Genomic DNA, 20,736 nt, shown 5'->3' with positions numbered 1-20,736 from the left:
CACAAGATCTCTCTGATCCTCCACACTGCCAAGAGTCTTACCATTAATACTTTATTATGTCTTCAAATTTGACGTACCAAAATGAACCACCTCACACTTATCAGGGTTGAACTCCATCTGCCACTTCTCAGCCCAGTTCTGCATCCTATCAATGTCCCGCTGTAATCTCTGACAAACCTCCAGACTATCCACAACATCCTCATGCCTTTGTGTCATCTGCAAACTTACTAACCCACCCCTGTACTTCCTCATCCATGTCATTTATAAAAATCACAAAGAGGGGTCCCAGAAGAGACCTAAGAGATCTCTGTGGAACACCACTGGTCACTGTCCTCCATGCAGATTACAAACTATCTACAACCACCCTTTGCCTTCTGTGGGCATGCCAATTCAGGATCCCATGCCTTACTTTCTGAATGAGCCCTGCATGGGGAACCTTATCAAATGCCTTACTGAAATCCATATACGCTATATCCACTGCTTTACCTTCAATGTGTTTTGTTACATCCTCAAAGAATTCAATCAGGCTCGCAAGACACTACCTGCCCTTGACAAAGCCTTACTGAGTGTCCCTGATCATATTATGTCTTATGAGACCTTTATCTAAGCAAAGAGATGCTGACATTGGAGAAGGTCCAGAGGAGGTTCACAAGAATGATCCCAGGAATAAAGGAGCACGTACAAGGAGCATTTGACTGCTCTCGGCCTGTACTTGCAGGGGCTTAGAAGAATAACAGGATGGGGGTGTCTTCGAAACCTAATGAATATTGAAGGATCTGGAGTGGAGAAGATGTCTCCTATAGCAGGAGAGTCTAGGACTTGAGGGCACAGCCTCAGAGTGCAAGGACATTCCTTTAGAAAGGAGATGAGGAGGAATTTCTTTAGCCAGAGGGAGGTGAATATGTGGAATTCACTGCCATAGACAACTGTGGAGGCCAAGTCATTGGGTATATTTAAAGCAGAGGTTGACATGTTTTTGATTAGTCAGGGCGTCAAAGGTTACAAGAAGGCAGGAGAAAGGGGTTGAGAGGGATGATAGTGGTGGAGCAGACTCCACAAATGGCCTTAATTCTACTCCTGTATCTTATATGTTATGAAGAGTCAATGTGCGATTTGCGGGCTCTGCCATATGCACAGCAGGTGCTGACTAACACAGTGGGTGATTTGGGATTCTCTGTGCTCCTTCCACTGTATGCAAATACCCTGTTGTAGAAACCCCAGGCAATTAATGTCTTCCTGAATACTCTGACCAGCGGCCAGGATCAGCAAAGTATGTGCTTCCAAGGTGACTGAGAAGAACTTAGGAGTTTTTTTTCCAAAAGGTCAAAGTTTAAAGATCAAATTAAAATCATTATCAGAGTACATATATGTCACAACATACTACCCTGTGATTTATTTTCTTGTGGGCATTTACAATAGAACAAGGAAATTCAATAGAATCAATGAAAAGGTATACACAAAGGCTGACAAAATCAGTCCTGTATTACTGGCAACTTCTACCCAAGACAAAGCTCAGAGCTGAGTGGAGACTGATGCATTCATTAAAATTGCTTATGATTGAGCGAAGTAATATTAGCCTGAGAAAGGAGGCAGACAATAATTCACCCATGCTCCCAATCAATTTGGAGGATTTAGCAGAGACTATATACAGTCCATATACAGAAGGACAGTATCAGTCATGAGCTTGATGCTGGGTTTGACGTTTTCTTCCTCAGCAGAAGGCTATGCTGCCACAATGGAGGGAGCAACGTGTTTTCTTATCAATGCCAGCCTTTGCTGAGCTTTCCAGACTTAGCTTCTCAGCTTTCTCACTATAAATTGTAATTGCTTTTGGGGGTGGGGGGGCTGGTGGAGGAAGATTTTTGTACCAAGGCCAGCAGGCTGGTAAACTTCAGATACAGTCAGACTGGAGGATTTAGTTATGAGGAATAACTGACTAGGCTGGAAGAGCTTTCTTCAGAAGAGACTGAAAGGGTCCAAGGAGTAACTAGTAACCTTTCAACTTCCCTTTGAAAGGTAGTAGGTAGAGGACATAGATCTAAGGTAATTTGTAGATGGATCAGAGGGAGTTGGAAAAAAAATTATTTTTCACCCAGAAGGTGGCTGCTTCTAAAGAACTTAGTCGACAATAGTGAAGAAGGCAGAAACCCTAATCCTATTTAAATATAGGCAAAGAGCTGGAATGCAGGATTGGGTCAATTTTTTCCTGGCCATCTTGGGCCAATGAACTCAGATTGTATTCAAAATGCATTTGATCATAAAAGATGTCAATGTTCATATTGTACCATTCAATGAGATTGTGGCTGATATGTAACCCAACTCTGGAAACTTGTGTTTTTCCTCAAGCTCTTTACCACCTCAGGATATCAATCTCAGAAAATTAATATCTGACTCAGGACTGATTGCCGCTTAGAGTTCCACCATGCTCTGGAATTAAAAGTGATCTTGAGTGGCCTGTCTATTTTTTTGTTGTTGTGTTTCCCCTCACCCAGGATTCCTAAATCAACAATTCATTAAAATAAAGACTTTGATCACAGACCACATACCCAAAATCCAAGGAAAAGAATTCTACTTTACACAGTCCTTCCTCATACCTTAAGACTTGTAGTCATAGAGTACTGCAGCACAGGAAAAAAAGCCCTTCATCCCATCTAGTCCATGCCAGGCTGTGATTCTGCCTAGTCCCATTGACCTAGACTAAGCTGTCCATAACCCTCCCATCCGTGGACTCATTCAAACTTCTCTTAAATGTTGAGGTCAAACCTACATCATCACTTCCACTGGCAGCTCGTTCCACACTCTCACCACCCTCTGAGTGAAGATATCCCTCATGTCACTGTTTGCCCTTAACCTAGGAGTCCAGATTGTCATTCCTTCCCAAATGAAGAAATTGTTCCTAAGATACACCGTCTTTTAACATAAAAGCCTAACTTTTCATGAGTGATATTAACAGCACTGTGTAATTAAGTTAATTCAATGACAAAATGATTCAACGGAAAATTTATTTCCTTAAAGAATTAGAGCTAGGCCATCAAAGGTTAGATGAATACATGCTTATTCATAAGAACACATAAACAAGGGTAGCTGTTACATCAGCTTTTAAACATACTCCACCACTCTTGGCTCAGCACCAGTTTCTTGCACTCTACCCACACTCCCTGATTCTTTGCCAGAACAGCAGAACTAAGGTTCTCTCACCCAGAATGCAAGACTGAAGTTGATATATTTTTAAATTGGGTTAAGAGGAAGAAATGTTAACAATGGAGATGATGCCTGACAAACAGCGATCCTGATGAATGGAAGAACAGGCACAAGCATCTGAAAGAGATACTCTGTTCCTACACAAAATACTGGAGGAACTCAGCAGGTTATGCATCATCAGTAGAGGGGAATAAACTGTCAACGCTTCGGGCCGAGATCTTTCTGAATCTCAGTCCAGAACATCAACTGTTTATTCCTCTCCGTAGATGCTGTCTGACCTGCTTCCAGCATTTTGTGTGGTAACTCTGGATTTCCTGCATTTGCACACCCCTGTTTTTTTTCTGTTCCTATGCTTGATTTCCTCTGGAAAAGTAAAATGGTGATGCAGATAGAAATCTGTGAAAACTACCAAAGCTCTATATCCTCTCCTTTATCTCTTTGCCCTTCCTCATGTTTCAGACATTTGGTTTCAGATAGGAATAGCATCTCCCAATGCTCTTGTACATCCATGTTCAGACTTCAGGGGTAAATACCCATGAATATTCACCCTTATCTAAGATAATTAAAAAGTAATCATCCACGGGCTGAATGATTTGTTCAAAAAAATAATTTAACCACAAGCAAGCGTAACTCCAACATAAAAGCAGCCTCTATCGCTAATAAAAAAAAGCAAAAGACTGAGCAACAAGATGATTCACCAGGGTCAAGATCTTTTCGATTATCTCACAAGATACATTACCATAGCACATTATAATACATCAAAACATTTCAAATGTGCTTCATGTTAATTATATCAATTTTGAAATTCACTGAACACTGAATGACATAATGGCTTAAACTGTTTATTCACATTAATTGACAGCGCAAAAACTTCCAACCTATTTCCGGATGGGGTCATTAATTTTTCACTGCCTTTCTGAACAATGGAACAGAAAACACAGCCTTGGCTTAGTGTCTCACTGGAGACTTCTTGATCAAAAAGCAGCACCATATTGAAACACCAATCACCACTACTTTATTATTTCTTGTCAGTCACCTTCTATAGACGTGTAGTGGAAAGTGTATTGACTGGCTACAAAAGGTAGTGGATTTGGTCCAGTACATCACAGGTAAAGCTCTTCCAACCATTGAGCACATCTACATGAAATGTTGTCATGGGAGAGAACCCAAAGATCCTCACCACCTAGGCCATGCTCATTTCTCACTGCTGCCATCGGGTAAAAGGTACAAGTACCTCAGGCATTGGACGACCAGGTTCAAGAACAGTTACTACCCCTCGACCATCAAGCTCTTGAACAAAGGGGGACAACTAAATTCTCTATTGTGATATTCCCACAGCCAATGATCTCACTTTAAGAACTCGTTATCTTGTTATTTTGTGCTTTCATTATTTATTGCTATTTATATTTATTTGCATTTGCACAGTTTGTTGTCTTCAATGCTTTACTGGATCTTTCATTGATCCTGCTATAGCTACTAGTCTATATATTTGCTGAGTATGCCCACAGGAAAAAGATTCTCAGGGTTGTATGTGGTGACATACGTGTACTCGGATATATAAAACTTGCTCCTTTGCCTGGTGTCACGTTATGGACATACAATCAATGTATATAAGCGATCTTATGTATTTATATTTATTGTATTTTATTATTGCTTTATCTTACTGAATTTCTTTTGCGCTGCATCAGACCCAGAGTAACAAATATTTTGTCCTCTGTTACACTTGTGTAGTGGAAACAGCATTAAACTACCTTGAACCTTGTGTACAAAGCTCAGAATTATACACATAAAATGCTGGAGGAACTCAGCAGGTCAGACAGCATCTATGGAAATAAATAAACAGTTGACATTTTGGGCCGAGACCCTTCATCAGGACTGGAAAAGAGGGAAGAAACCAGAACAAGAAGGTGAGGGTGGGAAGGGGATGGAATGCCTGCTAGCAGGTGAAAGAAAAGGCCATGGACTGACATGTCGGAAGAATACCACTGCTGCTGGATAAAGCTAATTCCCAATAACATACTACTGTGTTAGCTGCAGCTAAATCAGAATCTGTAGTTTGCAGTTTGCTCTTGACAGACAAGGGGAAAAAAGTCTAAGGCGACAAAGCCCATGCTCTGCCTGAAGTGACATTTTGAAATGAGATATTGAAGTGGACTCTAGTTCAGATTAATTTACTGTCACATGCACCAGAGAATAATAAAATTGTTTGCTAAAGTAAACGATATACAAGGTAATAATAAACACAATACAGCAAGAAGTGCAAAACGGAATAGTGTGAAAATAGCAGTACAAAAGAAACACTTGAGTGTACATGAAATGAAGAATCAATCAAACAGCAGAACAGTCCAATCCAGTAGACACCAAAATCAATATAACACCAAAGCATCACACACATGAAATTACCCTCTACATTTTTACAGAATCCCCACTAACAGTGCCTATGAGAAGTATTCACCACACCCCCTTCCCCCGGAAGTTTTCAAGCTTTATTGTTTTAAAACATTGAATCACAGTGGATTTAATTTGGCATTTTTTTTTACACTGATCAATAGAAAAAGACTCATGTGTGTCTAAAGTGAAAACAAATTTCTACAAAGTGATCTAAATTAATTACTAACATAAACACAAAATAATTGACTATACAAGTATTCATGCCCTTCAAGTCAGTATTTAGTAGATGCACCTTTGGCAGCAGTTATAGCCTCGAGTCTGTGGGGATAGGTCTTCATCAGCTTTGCACATCTCGAAACTGCAATTTTTCCCCTATTCTTCTTTAAAAACTGCTCAAGCTCTGTCAGATTGCATGGGGATCGTGAGTGAACAGCCCTTCAAGTCCAGTCACAAATTCTCAACTGGACTGAAGGTCTGGACTCTGACCTGGCCACTCCAAGACATTCACGGTGCAGCTTTGGCTTTATGCCTGGGGTTATTGTCTTGCTGGTAAACAAATCTTCTCCCAAGATACAGCTCTCTTGCAGACTGCATCAGGTTTTCCTCCGGAATTTTCCTGTATATTGCTGCATTCATTTTACCCTCTACCTTCACAAGCCTCCCAGGGTCCGCTGCAGTAAAGCATCCCCACAGCATGATGCAGCCACCACCATGCTTCCAGGTAGGGATAGTGTGTTTTTGATAATGTGTAGTGTTTGGCTTATGCCAAACCTAGTGTTTAGTCTGATGGCCAAAAAGCTCAATTGTTGTTTCATAAGACCATAGAACCTTCTTCCAGCTGACTTCATGCCCTATGTCAAAATCTAGCCAAGACTTAGAACCATAGAACATTACAGCACAGAAACAGGCCTTTTGGCCCTTCTTGGCTGTGCCGAACCATATTTCTGCCTAGTCCCACTGACCTGCACCTGGACCATATCCTTCCATACACCTCTCATCCACGTACCTGTCCAAGCTTTTCTTAAATGTTAAAAGTGAGCCCACATTTACCACTTTATCTGGCAGCTCATTCCACACTCCCACCACTCTCTGTGCGAAGAAGCACCCCACCCCCCCAATGTTCCCTTTAAGCTTTTCCCCCTTCACCCTTAACCCATGTCCTCTGGTTTTTTTCTCCCCTTGCCTCAGTGGAAAAAGCCTGCTTGCGTTCACTCTATCTATACCCATCATAATTTTATCAAATCTCCCCTCATTCTTCTACACTCCAGGGAATAAAGTCCTAACTTATTCAACCTTTCTCTGTTACTCAGTTTCTCAAGTCCCGGCAACATCCTTGTAAACCTTCTCTGCACTCTTTCAACCTTATTAATATCCTTCCTGTAATTTGGTGACCAAAACTCCACACAATACTCCAAATTCGGCCTCACCAACGCCTTATACAACCTCATCATAACATTCCAACTCTTATACTCAATACTTTGATTTATAAAGGCCAATGTACCAAAAGCTCTCTTTACGACTCTACCTACTTGTGACACCACTTTTAGGGAATTTTGTATCTGTATTTCCAGATCCCTCTGTTCTACTGCACTCCTCAGTGCCCTACCATTTACCTTGTACGTTCTACCTTGGTTTGTCCTTCCAAAGTGCAATACCTCGCACTTGTCTGTATTAAACTCCATCTGCCATTTTTCAGCCCATTTTTTCAGCTGGTCCAAATCCCTCTGCAGGCTTTGAAAACCTTCCTCACTGTCCACTACACCTCCAATCTTTGTATCATCAGCAAATTTGCTGATCCAGCTTACCACATTATCATCCAGATCATTGGTATAGACGACAAACAAAATGAGCCCAGCACTGATCCCTGTGGTGCACCACTAGTCACAGGCCTCCACTCAGAGAAGCAATCCTCCGCTAGTTCAAGTTCAACAGTGCGTGACAGGGAATGAGGAAAGGTGCAGCTGACTCATAGCGTTTCATATCGCCAAATCATAGAGTTTCCGCGCGGCCCGATAACACATGCTCACGGCCCGGTGGTTAGGGACCACTGGTCTAGAGCAGGGGTTCCAAACCTTTTTTTAATGCCATGAACCCTTACCGTTAGCCAAGAGGTCCATGGGCCCCAGGTTAGGAACCCCTAGTCTAGAAAGTGCAAAACCCGCTTCTGATTATTATCTCAGTGGCCTGCTGTTTCCATAAAATGAGAGTACTGAAAGCAAGGCAAGCATCTATTGCTTACCTCGTGACTGTGCACGGTCTGGATGCTGGGCCCCCCACCACCCAGGTCGTGGTCTCTGCTCACTACTGCCATCAGGAAGGTCCTCAGCAGACTTAGGACTCTCACTACCAGGTTCAGGACCAGTTATTACCCAAAACCATCTGGCTCTTGATCACCCCAACACTGAACAGAATACAATCTATGGACTTGCTTTCAGAAACTCTTCATTCATGATCATAATATTTATTGCTAAATTACGTTTTTTTCTTTTTGTATTTGCAGTTTGTTGTCTTTTGCACATTGGTTGCTCGTGTCTGCCAAGTGCAGTTTTTCATTATCTTGTTTCTTTATATTTACTGTGATTGTCCTGAAGAAAATGAATCTCAGGGTTGTATATGGTGACATATATGTACTTTGATAATTAAATTTACTTTGAACTTTGATTGTGCTTGAACTGAGGCGATTTCTGGGTAGCGATGAGTATCATGGGTCTAGGGTACCATGGTAAGAATAACAGATATCTTTTAGAGGTGCATTTTAATTATAATTTAAAACATTAATGATATTAGTTTTTAATTCCAGATTTATTACCCAATCTGTGACTCCTGTGGCGGCACTTGCATTGTAGCATTTTAACTTAACCAGTGTGTTACTACGCCTTGTGGCATACTGAAATAACATGACTGCACTTGTGTGTAATCCATCCAAGATATTAAGCATCAACTCAAAGCAAAAGTACACAGAATGGTAATCAGAATAGGTAATGAAGCAAGATTGTTGCTCATGGAATCCAATGCCCAGTAAAACACTTTCAAGAGAGATGACTTACGACTTACCACATAGAAGTCAAACGGGATGTGAGGGACGAAAGGTCTGAACCTGTTCATGTCAGAGAGAAACAAATTTTCAAATTAATAAAAATCTGGATTTCAATGCAGAGAATCTTGAACTAATTTCTAATGGCACGTACCCCCCAACTGGGCCACCCCTTGCGCCAAAACGTCCACGGCCACGTCCTCTGTCACCTCTGCAATAGAAAGCAAAATGAACGCGTGGTTAAAATAAATACAAGCTCTACGGGACAGCAAAGAAGTAATCATGAGGAAGCAGCATTAAGGTGGTCTGTGAAGTAGGTGGTCCAAGTTCCTGACCCCTTCGATTTCGCCAACACTAAAAATATAAAGCAAGCCAACTCCTGGATTCAAATGCATCTGTTGTTCAGTCACAAATAGAAACATTATGAAGCTACTGTAACCTAGCAGGCAGCAACTATTTGCATAATCAACATAATCCTTCAGTCTCAAATCTTTTGCGATTTAATTCGAGATCAAATAAAACCATTAATAAATCCATACTGTGCTGGGGCTGGCCCTTCCCATCAGTGCTGCTCTCCAGTATTTGTTCCTGTGAAGGCAAGCTGGATTGTCTGGAGCTGACCCAGTTCGAGATGAGGAACTGCTGGGTGCTTGTTCTTACAGAAATGTGGCTCCAGGACAAGATCCCATGCACCATCAGTCTTCAGCCATGCCACTCAGGGACTTGTGCTACTATTATTTTGTGACTGTATGCAATATAGCAACTAGTTTTCTGATGACTCTGCCATAGTTGGATGCATCAGCAAGGGAGATGAGGCTGAGTACAGGGCTACGGTAGGAAACTTTGTCACATGGTGTGGGCAGAATTATCTGCAGCTTAATGTGAAAAAGACTAAGGAGCTGGTGGTAGATGAGGACAGTTAAGGTACCAGTGACCCCTGTTTTCATCCAGGGGGTCAGTGTGGACATGGTGGAGGGTTACAAATACCTGGGGATACGAATTGACAATAAACTGGACTGGTTGAAGAACACTGAGGCTGTCTACAAGAAGGGTCAGAGCCGTCTCTATTTCCTGAGGAGACTGAGGTCCTTTAACATCTGCCGGACGATGCTGAGGATGTTCTACGGGTCTGCGATGGCCAGTGCCATCATGTTTGCTGTTGTGTGCTGGGGCAGCAGGCTGAGGGTAGCAGACACCAACAGAATCAACAAACTCATCTGTCAGGCCAGTGATGTTGTGGGGATGGAACTGGACTCGCTGACGGTGGTGTCTGAAAAGAGAATGCTGTCCAAGTTGCATGCCATCTTGGACAATGTCTCCCATCCACTACATAATGTACTGGGTGGGCACAGGAGTACATTCAGCCAGAGACTCATCCACCGAGATGCAGCACAGAGCGTCATAGGAAGTCATTCCTGCCTGTGGCCATCAAACTTTACAACTCCTCCCTTGGAGGGTCAGACACCCTGAGCCAATAGGCTGGTCCTGGACTTATTTTATAATTTACTGGCATAATTTACATATTACTATTTAATTATTTATGGTTTTATTACTATTTATTATTTATGGAGCAACTGTAACGAAAACCAATTTCTCCCGGGACCAATAAAGTATGACGATGACTACGTGCTGTGTGACTGTATGCACTGTGCTTTGCACCTTGGCCCTGAAGGAACACTGTTTCCTTTAGCTGCATGCGTCAGGTTGAATGACAATTAAACTTAAACATGAATTTGAAGGCAAGATTTGTAAAGTTTGCAGACCAATCTTATTATTCATAATGGTTAAAAAAAAACTGAAGTCAAGGATTTATTGACCAATTTTCTCTACATTTATAACCACAATTCTAGTGTACATTATAACTAATATCTTTTCAGATTAACCTACTCATTTCCTGAAGGCATATTTTCTAAAATAACCTTTTGCATTCACCCAAGTTATTGCAGCACAGCGATTGTCCACAATATTTGACTATGAAAGGCATCACAAATAAATGAGGCATGATATTGGATATGAGCCTGTCCCACTGGGGATCAGAAGATAATGGATGGAAATAGGAATGCAGAGTGATATTAACCCCTCAGCTCCCACTCTACATCCAAACTCCAATTGATCTCGACATTGAATACAGGCTGCAATTAAGAACTGTGAGCTTCTGTTTGAAAGTGGATATCTCAATTTCACACAGTAATTGCTAACTAATCAATTATAGGAATTTTTTAATTCTTACACAAATGCATTTTTAAACAGCAGAGGGATTTATAATCCTCATTACATCCACCTTTCCAATATATCACCGATATTTTGTAAAAATGAACACAGAAATACACTGAATTTTTCAGCTACTTTCTCATTCAGCACCCAGGGAGGGATAGTACTTCTGGTGAAAGGGGCAGCTCACTCACCACAGTTCCCACCTGTGGCTCCAAGTCACTATTTGCATGTGACAGTAGCTATACCCTGGTACACTGCTCCAACAAGAGGTAGGGGTCACTGGCGGGCCTCATACCCTGGTGAGACCCTGTCCTAGCATTTGAAATCAGCTCCAGTGGACTGGGCGGATGAGATCAACAGTGAGATCCAACAGCCAGGAAGGTGGTTCTCCCAACACTTTATAGGGAGCAGAGGGAATGACAAGGTACAGAAATCGTGGTTATTGGCTATAACTAAGGTAACCAAGGAAGATAACCCTTGGCTATTATTCGTACCATTGGACCTAGACTTCCGAGGTCCAAGAGAGTGGAGCTGCCCCAATGCAACAGCTTTTCCACTTTAAAAGCTCTCTCGTACAGGTCTCATTGTCATTGTCGACTACGACAGATGACCACCAAACCAACCACTAGGAAACAATACATGATTTTATTAGGAAGTCATTTTCTTGTTCCTCAATATAACCCATCCTACTCATTTCTGCCAATGTTATAATCCTTTCCCTTTGACCTAGCACAACATCTTACTGTTAGGATTTACATTACATCTTACTGTTAGGATTTTTTTTAAAGATAAAAACTGGGCTTTGTCAGATATATATCAAAACATACGGTGAACTGCGTCATTTGCAAATCAAATCAAGGATTATGCTTCTGGCAGCAACATACCACATCCACAACTCACTAAACCCCACAGTACAGTTGCAAGAAAGTTTGTGAACCCTTTACAATTACCTGGTTTTCTGCATTAACTACTCATAAAATGTGGTCCAATCTTCATCTAAGTCACAATAATAGACAACGTGGGAGGAAACTGGAGCGCAATGTGGTCACGGGGAGAATGTACAAAGTCTGGAATTGACCCCCAATCTTACAGTTGGCACTGTGAGGTGTTGCACTAACCAGTACACTACCGTGCCAGGGCGTTTTTTGCATTAGAGATACATATAATTTTTGTGAACTGTATATTAGCATTAACTCTGTCAGGGACAGTCCTGAGAGTTCCAGCCTGCAAAAAGAAGGGAGTTGAGCATGGGACTAGCAACCACATCCTGTAAAAACCCGGAACTACAGACAATCCAAAGACCTCATCCCTGGGAGAAGATGGGCTACACCTGGGGACAACTTGAAAGACTGGCCCAGGACACAGGACTTTGGCAAGCTGCTGTTGGTAGCCTATGGCACAGTAGGGATTATAGCCTTAAGTAGGGAGTTTATTAACATATCTTCTATCTTTCCCAATCTACCATAGTCAACACAAGTTTCATACCTTCATAAGATTGTTTGTTTAAAAGTTGGATTTCAGATTCAATTAAATTATTTCCACCATAATGCAAAATTCAATAATATTATGGCCATTGCTCCTTTAAAGTGCTTGAAATGCCCAATTATCATTTAATCCTGTCTAGAACAAAACAGCCTGCTTGGTTCCTCAGGAATATGCTTGGTTCCACAGCATATTCGAGACCAGCATTTCTAATGCATTCCATGAATTCATCCATACTTTTAATATTTATTCGGTTCACACATGAAAGTCCCTCAAGTTTATTTATTAACCTTGTTATGTGTACCTCCAAGAGGACCACAACCTTGTTGTTGGGGGCGGGGGGGGGGTGGGGGAGGCTTCTTGTGCCTCAGTGACCCAGAGAGCTATGTTGGCTATAGTCAGAGCTTTATGCTTTGGCTCATGGTAGGGTCACCCATACCAAATATGTCAAAGGGTAGAGGCCAGAGTAAGAGTGGTCCACCAGTCCTCCAGCTTCGGGGCTTCAGTTCAGGGATAACAACCCTGACTGGTCAAACAAAATTATTATGAAAACAGCAATGAAAAATCCTTCTACATCTGAGTGTGATGGTATTCCTGAATCTCCATTCAGGACAGTAGTAAAAACAAGAGAGGAAGCTACTGACATAATGAAGGAAGCCCTGAACAGCACCAGAGATGGAGGGCCTCCATTGCTGTTCTAAGCACCAGTGGCACAGTGGCAATAAGTTGTTATATGTACCTTTATTTTTCTAATTTACATCATTGCCATTACTACCTGAGAGCCTAAACAATTCTACAAATGTTCGCCTTGGTCAAATTGATTCTGCTTTACAATCATCTGAGCAAAGATACTTCTTCCCGTTGTTCAAAGTCAAGACTATTCTACCTCTTTGTCTAATTTGCCCATCAGTTTCACATTGTATCCTGGAATATACTCAGTGATCATTTTATTAGATCCACCTGTACACCTGCTCATTAATTCAAATATCTAATCACCCAATCATGTGGCAGCAACTCAATGAATAAAAGCATGCCAACATAGTTCAGTTGTTGTTTAGACCAAACATCAGAATGGGAAAAAAATGCAAACTAAGTGACTTTGACTGCAATGATAGTTGGTGCCAGATAGGGTGGCTTGAGTATCTCAGAAACTGCTAATCTTTTGGGTTTTTCCATGCACATTTTCCAGAGTTTACAGAGAATAGTGTGGAAAAACAAAAACATCCAGTGAGCAGTGGCAGTTCTGTGGGAGAAAATGTCTCATTATGAGAGGTCAGAGGAGAATGGTTAGACTAGTTCAAGCTGAAAGGAAGGTGACAATAACTCGTATCCACATGTTATAACAGTAGTGTGCAGATGACCATCTGTGAAGGCACATGTCAAATCTTGAAGTGGTTGTGCTATAACAGCAGAATACCACAAACATACACTCAGTGGCCACTGTATTAGGTGTAAGAGTACCTAAAGTAACCAGAGTGTACAGTTTCCAAAAGTGGTCATTTTGCAATCACAGCTTCATAATAGCTACTAGATCAAAACTATTATTTTCTATTTGTGCCATTAATTCCCCTGTAACACACACACAATGCTGGAGGAACTCAGGCAGGTCAGGCAGCATCTATAGAGAGGAATAAACATCAGCGTTTTGGGCCAAGACCCCTCTTCAGGCCTGGAAAGGAAGGTGGAAGATGCCCCGAAAAAAAATGTGGGGAGAACCGAAAGGAGTACAAGCTAGCAGGTGAAGCCATGTGTGTGGGAAAAGTTAAAGGGCTGGAGGAGAAAGAATCTGGTAAGATAGGAGCAAAGTCAAGTTTCCTGGAAGGATATGTAGCTGTGGTAGTGAATCTGGGTGAATACATGGTCAAAGAGTCAGAGGACAGCAGAAATCACAGAGGGGGAGCAGTGAGAGAGGGTTATACTAAATTCCTGTCAAAGAGAAGGTTTATACTTCATCAGGGTAGGCATACCTCGAAGTGACTTCACAATGGAGCAGCAGATCATGAACACAGGGGTTTCTGCAGATGCTGGAAATCCAGAGCAACACACACAAAATGTCGCATGTATCTTATTATAAATGTGTACAATTAGATAAAGATACTCTCAGATATAGGGATGACCAGAGTTGGTCTAAGATCTACTGTATCTTTAAAAGGAGATGGACCATGTAATTTAGGGAAGGAATTCTAGAGATTATAGCTGTCACTGCAAAGATTCCCACGGTTTTCACTAATGGAAGAGATTCAAACAGCTTTCACAAGTAGGAAAGTCTTGAACAAGGGGACATTACAACAGGACATAAGGTGGGTCATTTAAAACAGGTGCACAAAAATTTCTTCTGGTAAAGGGTGACAAATCTCTGGAATTCCAGGTACTAGCAGGAGGTGGGTAACGAATTATTAGAATGGAGGTGGATAAATATTTAATAGATCAAGGAATTAAGAGGTAAGAAAAAAAGGAGCAGATTTCAAGTCTGTTTCATTGTCAACATATCATGGGTAAAAATATAACATAGTACAGGTCCCTCAGCCCATGAGTTGTGCCAACCTTTTAACCTACCAAGATCAATCTAACCCTTCTCTCCTATATAACTCTCCATCTTCCTACCTAAGGGTTTCTTAAATACTCCTAATACTCTACCAGCACCCCGGCAGGTTGTTCCACACACTCACCACTCTGTGTTGAAAACATACCCCTGACTCCACCACCCGTATTTTTCTCCAATCACCTTAGAATTTGCTGGGAGGAACAAAATGGTTGCTATTTTCATAAAACCTGAAACATTTTTCATTGCTCCAGGTTCCCACTACAGCACCATTTCCACAAAAGACGGACCTGCCCAGATCATCAAGCATAAACAAGAGAAAATCTGCAGATGCAGGAAATCCAAGCAACACACACAAAATGCTGAAGGAGCTCAGCATGTCAGGCAGCATCTATGGAAACAAGAGTACAGTCAACGTTTCAGGCTGAAGGCTGTTTTATACTTGTGCGTACGGGCTACGCCGTTGGCCTGATTTATACTTTTGCGTACCCCTACGTCGTAGCGAGCATGCGTAGTTGTGTCTGCGTCGCTCTGCAATTCACCGCCAAAACGCTAGTTGGCGGTGGGGTTTCTATGCCACTGTGTTGAGTTTCTTCGAGGGAGACATGGACGAGGAAATGCATTTCAAATATTTTCGGATGTTGGCAGGTAGATTTGACAATTTGGTTCATCATCTCCAACCATTTATTTTGCATCAGTGTACAGGCATGGCGGAGAAAAGCAACCAGAAATGCGGTTCTGCCAAGCGGACCAATCACAGCTGTTGCAGTCTACGTCGCCACGAAGCATGAGTTACATTTTTGGGGAGGTGCACGTCACAGGGTACGGGATAGCCACGGCGTACATTTGACGCACAAGTATAAATCAGCCTCGAGACCCTTCATCAGGACTGGAGAAAAAAAAGTCAGAGTAAGAAGGTGGGGTAGGGGAGGAAGAAACGCAAGGTGATAGGTGAAACTGGGAGAGGCTGAAGTAAAGAGATGGGAAGTTGATGGGTGAAAGAGATACAGGGCTGGAAAAGGAAGAATCTAATAGGAGAGAACAGAAGAATATGGAAGAAAAGGGGGAGGGAGGTGATGGGCAGGTAAGGAGACAAGGTGAGGGGGGGATTACTGGATATTCGAGAAATCAATGTTTATGCCGTCAGTTTGGAGGCTACCCAAATGGAATACAGGGTGTTGCTCCTCCAACCTGAGTGTGGCCTCATTGTGACAGTAGAGGCGGCCATGAACTGACATGTCGAAATGAGAAATGGAATTAAAATGGGTAGCCACTGGGAGACCCTGTTTTTTCTGGCGAACAGAGCATAGGTGCTGGATGAAACGGTCTCCCCGATATACAGAAGGCCACACCAGATGTACTGGATACAATAGATGACTCCAACAGACTCACAGGTGAAGTGTTACCTCACTTGGAAGGATTGTTTGGGGCCCTGAATGGTGGCGAGGGAGGAGGGGTAGGGGCACTTGTTCCACTTGAGGAGGGAGATCAGTGGGGAGGAACAAATGGTCAAGAAGTGGGGAGGATGGAGGAAAAGACGGGCTTGGTAGTGGGATCCTGCTGGAAATGGCAGAAGTTACAGAGAATTATGCAAACAAAAGGAATTCTGCAGATGCTGGAAATTCAAGCAACACACATCAAAGTTGCTGGTGAACGCAGCAGGCCAGGCGGCGTCTCTAGGAAGAGGTACAGTCGACGTTTCAGGCCGAGACCCTTCATCAGGACGTGTCCTCTTCATAGAGATGCTGCCTGGCCTGCTGCGTTCACCAGCAACTTTGATGTGTGTTACAGAGAATTATGTGCTGGATACAGAGGCTGGTGGGGTGGTAGGTGAGACACCCATTTCTCCACTCACCCTCACCCATTTTATTAGCCCCTCATTACCATCAACAATTCCGAGATTGAACGGTTAAGGAGCAAAGCTAGGTACAGGAAAAATAAATGATCTAACCTCCTGTTGAATGTTAGATGGATGTATTAAGGGTAAGGGTGCACAGGGTGAGACAAATGTGACTGATGGGAGAGAACAAGTCATGGCTTCAGTTCCATTTTCCTATCTGTTCCACGCAGTCCTTCAGTCGCCTAAAAACTACAATTCATTACATTGATCTCGAATATATTAAACCATTCAACCTCCAATAATCACTGGGGTAAAGCCGTTCAAATTGTTGGAAAGCCGCCTCAAACTTTGGATCACACATAGGAGGGAGGTAGATGAAGAGGTGAGAGATCGAGACGGGGGGGTGGGGTGGGATGGGAAGAGGGTCCGGTTTGGATTGAGAGGGGATAATGGAACGAGTGGGGGGGATAGGCACATGAATAGATAAGGGATGCGAATGGAAAGGAAGGAGGGAAAGCAGGTGGACAGGAACGAAGCGTGGGGAGCGTGAGGTGCCGCCGCCGATCCGCATGGAACCATCTCACCAGCTCCGGGCACAAATTACATGTCATCATGCAAAGGGGGCATCATACAGGAAAGAGTTTCAATTGACTGGAAAGGGTAAAGATGGCGTTAAACCAGCAGAGGGCCGACCTCGCGGGACAGAGGGCTGCCGGAGATGTTTAACTTCAATGGCCGGCTCCGAGGCCTCGGGCCTCCACTACACTCGCCGCTGTACCTCGTTTATTTCTCCCAGGAATTCAATTGAAACACCTACATCGCCTTTTTTTTTCTCCCGACATTTCAATGTTTTTACCTCATTTTTGCTTCGTATTTATTATTTTCCCACGGGTTGAAACTTGCAGAACAAAGACGAGCTCCAACTGCCGCCCGGGATGCGATGCGCGAACACTGTGCTCCTACGCTTCATGCGATTGGCCGACGTGCCGACCGGCGTCCAATAACAATTCGGCTTACTCTGAGAGCCGGGATGAGAGGAGCGGGGGACGGTCTGCCGCGACGTCACTGACGTCACAGGCCATCGGTGTTCTCCCATTGGTTCTCAAATTATGAATTGGTGACTCGAGAATGAATGGATGCCGAATGTATGAATGAACTTCTTCACCCCCAGGAGTAAACACTGCACGTTAAACAAAAATAAGATTTAACATTTCTCAGCGCCTTTTACTTCTCTTTCCGGATGCTTCAAAGTGCTTGATACCAATTGAAGTTTTTTTTAAACCGGTCCCGCCTAAGGCTTTAGGTCCGAAACGTCGGCTGGCCTGCTGAGTTCCTCCAGCATTTTATGTGCGCTGCTCGGATTTCTAGAGTTTGCTGATTTTCTCTTGTTTTTGTTTTATATAAAGTGTTGCTCTTTGTAAGGTACTTGAACCTGGGGGAAAGGGCTAGACGGGTCGACGTGCCTGCTCTGTCTTGTAGTGCTGTTTGACCCTAGGAAAGTACAAGCACACAAAGCTGTCAGTAGTGCCATCTTTCAAATATCTGGGGAGCATTCTCTCTGAGGATAGCAGCATTGACAACAACATCCAGAGCCACATTAAACAGGCATCAGCTGCCTTTGGGAGACTTCGGCGTAGAGTCTTTCAGAACAGGCGCCTTCGTCCCTCCACGAAGGTCGCCGTATACCAAGCGGTCTGTGTCACCACCGTCCTTTATAGCTGTGAAGCTTGGGTAACCTACAGCCGTCACATCAAGTCCTTGGAGCACTTCCACATAAGCTGCCTCCAGCACATCCTGGGAATTACCTGGCGTGAGCGGGTGCCTCACACTGAAATACTTGTAAAGAGCAACTGCAGGAGTATTGAGGCCGTGATCACCCAGCGTCAGCTGCAGTGACTGGGGCACGTGATAAGGATGCCCCCATGTCGGCTACCCCGCAGAGTGTTATACGGCCAGCTACATCATGGTCGACGCTCAGCTGGAGGGCCGAAGAAGCGCTATAAGGATCAGATGAAGAATTCTTTAAGGAAGTGCAAGATCAGACCCGAGGACCTGGAGGAGGTTGCTGCTGACCGTACCACTTGGCGACAGCTGTGTAGGGACGGGGTTTGTATCCTGGAGATGGAAAGAACAACCAGAAGACAGCAGAAGAGAGCCAGGAGAAATGCAGCCATGGTTGCCACTACTACTACATATACATGTCCCACCTGCAATAGAGCTTGTGGGTCCAGGATAGGACTGTATAGTCATCAAAGATCTCACCGTTAAAGGGGTGGACGTCGTCATCGGATTTCGATGGACAACTGAAGAAGAATACAGTAAATGGCAGGACCTTAAGAGCTCTGCTGTTCAGAGGAGGTGTAAGTCCATAGCTCCCTGAACGTAGCAACACAAGTCGATAGGCGGTGTGGTGGATAGGATGGTGTTCCGCAGGGGGTCTGCTACTTTTCACGCTATGTCAATCGATGGCTTTGTCGGCAAGGATGGGGATGATACAAAGGCAGGTGAAAGGGCAGACAGATTTGATGAAGCAGGAATTTGGAAAGATTAGTTTCACTGCTGTCATAAGCAATTTTGGGAGATTTGTCACCAAAGCTCGACCAAATTTCATACTGTACCTTGGAGAGCACTCTGACTGGTTGCATCGCCTCCTGGCATGGAGCTTCCAACTCACGGGATGGAAGGATGCTGCAGAGGGTTGTAGACTCGGCCATTTCCAACACAGGCACAAGCCTCCCCACCACCAAGGATACCTTCAAGATCTGCTGCCTCAAGAAGGCAGCATCTATCATTAAGCACCATCACCATCTGGGGCCATCTTCTTATTACCAATGGGGTGGGGGGAGGCACAGGAGCATGAAGACGCACACTCAGCATCTTAGGAACAGCTTCACCATCTTTGAACATTCTATAAAACTATAAACACTACCTCACTATTCCCCTTTTGTGCATTTATTATTCTATTATTATAGTAATTTTTATGTCTTGGTCTGTACTGCTGCCACAAAAACACAATATATGTCGGCACTGTTTCCTCTAAGCTACACGACTACACTGTAGCTGAAATGCTCCCTTACTCACATGTTGCCATACAGCTGGAAATTTCTTTTATGTTGTGTTTTATTAAAGTGCCACACAGTTCTTAGGCCATATAAAATTTCCTGCTCAGAGCAATGGTTGGTCCATGCAGCTGTTAAAAAAGTTAGTGGGAACATTGTAAGTCAGTGATAATAAACCTGATTCCAATACCACCCCTTGCCTTTTTATAGCGTGTTTGCAGACAACTGGACACTAGTGGAGAGCAGTCGTAGTTGTGTGATGGAAATGTTGTAGCCAATGCATGCATTAAAAGCTTCCACAAACAGCAATGCCCAATTATCTCAGAAAAAGAGTCAAGAGTCAAATTTATTGTCAGATGCGCAATCCCATGCATGCACAGGCACACATCACAAGAAAAGCATAAATACTACAAGATTGTGCAAGAAGAACTCTATTAGAACAAAAACATCATTAAGTCCATTACAGAGCAAAGTGCTCATCTATCTTATGACAATAAGACAGCTTTTAGATTGTACTACATATATTAAGATCTTATCTTCTCCGTGGATTGTCACCTCGTCGTGGTGGAGAAGCTTGTGTGGTCCTGTGATCCCGAGAGTGATGCCGTCTGGAGCTATGCTCCTGGTAGGGTCACCCATGGCGGTAAGGTCGAGGGTGAGGTCCCTGACAAAGAACAATCCAACCAAGACCTCAGCGGTGGAACAGGCGGACAAAGTTACTTCGAACTCAACAGCTGTGAAGGCTGCAACAAATCCATCAGCTCCAATCGTCATGGTCTCCATGCCGTTGGAATCAGTTGGTTGATTTGTGAAGTACCGTGTGCTTCTTGGAGTGCAACATCAGGTACACGTTAAACAAATACACGCACAGGCGTCTTCACTCTGTGGGCCACTTCTTCAGAACGAAGACTATCATCCTTGACCTCGAGGGATAGCCACGACGACGACGATTTTCAAAGAGGAGGTGAAAATT

The 20,736-nt window shown here is 43.3% G+C and overlaps 1 protein-coding gene across 2 annotated transcripts in view; it reads right to left on the bottom strand.

Annotated features, from left to right (window-relative positions):
• The window catches only part of ilf2 (interleukin enhancer binding factor 2), a 55,476-nt gene extending 37,791 nt beyond the window's left edge, over positions 1 to 17,685 (bottom strand). For both annotated transcript variants that reach the window (XM_072282227.1, XM_072282237.1), the window contains exons 1-3: positions 17,561 to 17,685; positions 8,781 to 8,837; positions 8,647 to 8,689 (exon numbers count right to left, since the gene is read on the bottom strand). In XM_072282227.1, the coding sequence (XP_072138328.1) occupies positions 8,647 to 8,689; positions 8,781 to 8,837; positions 17,561 to 17,565 (105 nt within the window). In that variant the 5' untranslated portion in view covers positions 17,566 to 17,685. The remainder of the gene's footprint in view (positions 1 to 8,646; positions 8,690 to 8,780; positions 8,838 to 17,560) is intronic.
• Positions 17,686 to 20,736: the final 3,051 nt, after the last annotated feature.

The sequence above is a fragment of the Mobula birostris genome, chromosome 2, assembly GCF_030028105.1.
Source record: "Mobula birostris isolate sMobBir1 chromosome 2, sMobBir1.hap1, whole genome shotgun sequence".
Classification (NCBI taxonomy): domain Eukaryota; kingdom Metazoa; phylum Chordata; class Chondrichthyes; order Myliobatiformes; family Myliobatidae; genus Mobula; species Mobula birostris.
This window is presented reverse-complemented; position numbering and strand designations above follow the sequence as displayed.